Below are 4,661 nucleotides of genomic sequence, written 5' to 3' on the forward strand. Positions count from 1 at the left end.
GCATATGCGAGATCCGTTGGCATGCGCTTACGGGCGTAAAAACTGGCAACTCCATAGTATGCGCTTACAAGCATTTGACAGTTGTCATTTCGACAAGTTGATGCAGCATACATACACATTTATTGTTTTGTGAATTTATTCAAAAATTAATACAATGCACGATGATTTGGATTTCATAATGCTGGTAATTGGCAGTGTTATTGCAATGTACCTGGTAGTATAGAAATAACTAAAAGAAGAAGCGTTTGGGTGCGTGAACTATATTTGGAACGTGAAGTCAGTGGGCTTTTGCAACAAAATTTTATTTATTAAAAAACCGAGATGCAGACCAAATTCGCATGGCTACTCGAATGCGCCCAGAAGTGTTTGACTGTTTATTTAACACGCTGAAGGAACAGTTGGAAAAAAAATCTCTACGGGCTTCTATACCAGCGGAGTGCAGATTATTCCTCACATTAATGTAAGTTTATTTTTCCAACTTATTTACTTACGAAATCAATAAAAATATATATGTACATTTATGTATGCAGACGTATACCAATCTTATTCCAGATATTTGGCACATGGAAGCATCAGACAATACCTATCACTAAGATTATGTTCAAACAGGCCAATTAGCTGAGGCAATTAAGCTTTGAATTCCGGTATTGAGTTTGGTGTTCACACACACGTCAGCTGCCCAATTAGCGATACGAAGTCAGCTGTTGGATTACCCACAGTGATGGAAAAGTTGTTACAATCGTACCTTTATTTAGTTTGAAAGTACATTCGGTACAAACACACAATTTTAGGTACATTTGGAACGTAGCCAAATAGCTGCTCAGGAAATCAGTTCTTATTTTTACTGACATTTCAATGCATTTTCTGGTGCGGACAACTGGTCTAATAGCTTCCCTCCTTTGTGAAGAATCATACAAATGATAANATGTTCTTAACGAGAGTAATACATCAATAATAAAGTGTGTGTATGTGTTAAGCTGGACCCTGCAGTAAAATTTAGAGACAGTCTGACAAAGCGCTTGTTCCGAACTACATATCTCAGAACTATCTCTGAACTAGTGAAAAAGGAATACAGAGCGGGACAGTTGAAACTTGCGGTGAAAATGTGCAAATGCTCACTACTCTTACAATACGAAAGTAGCTCAGCGAGAAGACCTCCGACTCAACCATCGTTGGTGGTGAGTTCAAATCGCGGTGGAGGCAGTTATGCGTTTTCAAATTTAATGAATTTAAATTGTTGGGTGCAGCTTTACAATATATTCTTTTTTTTTTTAAATAAAATTTGTAACAAAACTAAATCTGTAAAAGAAAAAAAATGTCCAAAAATGGAATCGCAAAAACGTGTTCTTATAAAAAAAACTCTCCAAAATGGAACCGGTTAAAAACTGGTTGCAATGTAATGCACTGGGCGACAATTGCCACCGCCAATGACATCACCGTGTTAAACTGGACAGTTGAAAGCATTGCTTGGGTATTGAGCTAGAACTGGTACTGTCGGCAAAAGGTCTAGTTCTAGGCTAGTCAGATTTTCTGCAGGGGAACTCCATAGGCAAGCGTATACGTGCATATGCGAGATCCGTTGGCATGCGCTTACGGGCGTAAAAACTGGCAACTCCATAGTATGCGCTTACAAGCATTTGACAGTTGTCATTTCGACAAGTTGATGCAGCATACATACACATTTATTGTTTTGTGAATTTATTCAAAAATTAATACAATGCACGATGATTTGGATTTCATAATGCTGGTAATTGGCAGTGTTATTGCAATGTACCTGGTAGTATAGAAATAACTAAAAGAAGAAGCGTTTGGGTGCGTGAACTATATTTGGAACGTGAAGTCAGTGGGCTTTTGCAACAAAATTTTATTTATTAAAAAACCGAGATGCAGACCAAATTCGCATGGCTACTCGAATGCGCCCAGAAGTGTTTGACTGTTTATTTAACACGCTGAAGGAACAGTTGGAAAAAAAATCTCTACGGGCTTCTATACCAGCGGAGTGCAGATTATTCCTCACATTAATGTAAGTTTATTTTTCCAACTTATTTACTTACGAAATCAATAAAAATATATATGTACATTTATGTATGCAGACGTATACCAATCTTATTCCAGATATTTGGCACATGGAAGCATCAGACAATACCTATCACTAAGATTATGTTCAAACAGGCCAATTAGCTGAGGCAATTAAGCTTTGAATTCCGGTATTGAGTTTGGTGTTCACACACACGTCAGCTGCCCAATTAGCGATACGAAGTCAGCTGTTGGATTACCCACAGTGATGGAAAAGTTGTTACAATCGTACCTTTATTTAGTTTGAAAGTACATTCGGTACAAACACACAATTTTAGGTACATTTGGAACGTAGCCAAATAGCTGCTCAGGAAATCAGTTCTTATTTTTACTGACATTTCAATGCATTTTCTGGTGCGGACAACTGGTCTAATAGCTTCCCTCCTTTGTGAAGAATCATACAAATGATAAAGAAGGGTGGTCAAAGTAACGCAACTGTAGTTGATTTCGCCAGATAGATGCGAAATATTTCTTTTTAAAACGTCAGATCGAACAACTACATAGGTGGAAAATGATTCACCTTTTCTACAACACAGTTTTGTCTCGTGCTGCTCCAAGAGATTCTTTTCATAGCCAAAAATTTGTTTAATGTGAGTACAGAAGTTGATATGGCATCAATGGGTTACCTCCTATTTTTCTTTATATATAAATACATATTTACTTTTTAGGTACATCTAAATAAATAAATAAATAAAAGAGCACCAGAAACAAACAGCTGATTGCTCTTTGTTCCATAAACATACCTCNTTCATAGCCAAAAATTTGTTTAATGTGAGTACAGAAGTTGATATGGCATCAATGGGTTACCTCCTATTTTTCTTTATATATAAATACATATTTACTTTTTAGGTACATCTAAATAAATAAATAAATAAAAGAGCACCAGAAACAAACAGCTGATTGCTCTTTGTTCCATAAACATACCTCCAAATCAAAATTAAACATACCTAGCAGGGTTGCATAGAGAATCTGACACCAATTGATTGCCTATTAATTATTAATTGGCAATTAATAATTTGAATTTTCGTATGATAAATTGTGTAACAATTAAGGCCTAAATTGGTGAAAAGGTTCTTAATTGCCAATAAGCCGCCTGTTTGAACCAGGGTTGTTGCGAATATTATTCCGAAATAGAAGTCCTTTCCGGATAATAAACAAACCGCCTCTCCAAATCAAACAAATTTGGTACCAAATGAAAGAGGACTTAAATAGCGAGATGATACGAGATACGAGAGATAACGAACAACCACTATTTATATATATATACATATATATATTTTATTTAATACTAATGAAATGCGTATACCTAACACAAGGTTTGTTCTATGGTAATTAATTAACATTTTTTAATTAAATATTTTTCAATATGTTTATTCAGAATGGCCGTAGTTTGGAACACATTAAGTCCATTTTACTTGTCGAAGCCAAATGCAGCTGAGTGGCAAAGGATAGCGGAAGATTTTAAAAATATTTGGAATCTACCAACCTGTGTTGCAGCCATCGATGGCAAACATATTGCAATTACATGTCCAGCACATTCCAGGTCCAACTTCTATAATTATAAAGGTTATAATTATAAAGGTACACACTAAAATGTTGGACGTATATTAAATGACATAAATTTGTTTCCTTTTCTCAGGAACTTACAGTATCGTTTTGCTAGGTGTTTGCGATGCGAATTATACATTTACAGCCGTCGACGTCGGTGCTTATGGTAGTCAAAGCGATGGAGGAATTTTAACAAATTCTGTGTTTGGTCAAATGCTATTTAATCAGCAGCTGGATTTACTGACACAAAGAGCACTGCCGAATATCAGTACCACCTTCCCTTATTATTTTATTGGAGATGCAGCTTTTACTTTAAAATCACATCTGATGAAATCGTTTTAACAAATTCTGTGTTTGGTCAAATGCTATTTAATCAGCAGCTGGATTTACTGACACAAAGAGCACTACCGAATATCAATACCACCTTCCCTTTTTATTTTATTGGAGATGCAGCTTTTCCTTTAATGAGATCGTTTCCTGGTGTGCTGTTGGACATAAAATGGGAATATTTCAAAAAAAAAGGTAGTCGAGAGCCCATATTTTGACTGCAAGATGGAGCATTTTACGTGAAACGCTTAATATGGCACCAGAGACTGTTGAGAAACGTGTTAGTACAACTCTTGTGTTGCACAACTTTTTAAAAATGACCGATAGCCCCTATTGCCCACATGGCTTCGTTGATCATGAAAGCAATGGAGAATTACTCGAAGGACTTTGGCCAAGAGAGGTTAATCCATTCGGAAGTGTTTCACGATTATGTTCAAACAATGTGGCCAGATCTGCATACCAACTACGCGACGCCTTAAAAATAAATAAAATATAAATAAAAATATAATTTTGAATATGAATTCAGTAACATTTCAGTTCCTTCATTCCTTAAAAATAACCATAGTTCAATTTGATGTACTTAAAACTAAAAAAAGTAATAGAAAGTGTAAAAGTAAAAGTATCACACTTCTTAAAAATTAATCACATTTCAATTCAGAAAAAATTAAAAGTTAAATAAATACTCCGGCTGCAGTACACTTAATTCCTCA

At 35.5% G+C, this 4,661-nt stretch overlaps 1 protein-coding gene across 1 annotated transcript; it reads left to right on the plus strand.

Moving 5' to 3' along the window:
* The first annotated feature begins 338 nt into the window (after positions 1-338).
* On the plus strand, positions 339-3,966 carry LOC108369397 (uncharacterized). Its single transcript, XM_017624496.1, has 4 exons — positions 339-460; positions 553-609; positions 3,455-3,642; positions 3,716-3,966. Exons 1-4 carry the CDS (start codon positions 339-341, stop codon positions 3,964-3,966), a joined length of 618 nt encoding a protein of 205 aa, XP_017479985.1.
* Positions 3,967-4,661: the final 695 nt, after the last annotated feature.

Source organism: Rhagoletis zephyria, unplaced genomic scaffold, assembly GCF_001687245.7.
Source record: "Rhagoletis zephyria isolate East Lansing unplaced genomic scaffold, Rhagoletis_zephyria_1.1 Rzeph_scaffold_03644, whole genome shotgun sequence".
In the NCBI taxonomy this organism is placed as follows: Eukaryota; Metazoa; Arthropoda; class Insecta; order Diptera; family Tephritidae; genus Rhagoletis; species Rhagoletis zephyria.

Bases quoted from the DNA above. Each gene is read 5' to 3' on its own strand.
- LOC108369397 (XM_017624496.1), top strand. From the start codon at position 339: ATGGCTACTCGAATGCGCCCAGAAGTGTTTGACTGTTTATTTAACACG. The intron at 461-552 runs GTAAGTTTATTT...ATCTTATTCCAG, and splicing joins AGATTATTCCTCACATTAAT to ATATTTGGCACATGGAAGCA. The intron at 3,643-3,715 runs GTTATAATTATA...TCCTTTTCTCAG, and splicing joins CAACTTCTATAATTATAAAG to GAACTTACAGTATCGTTTTG.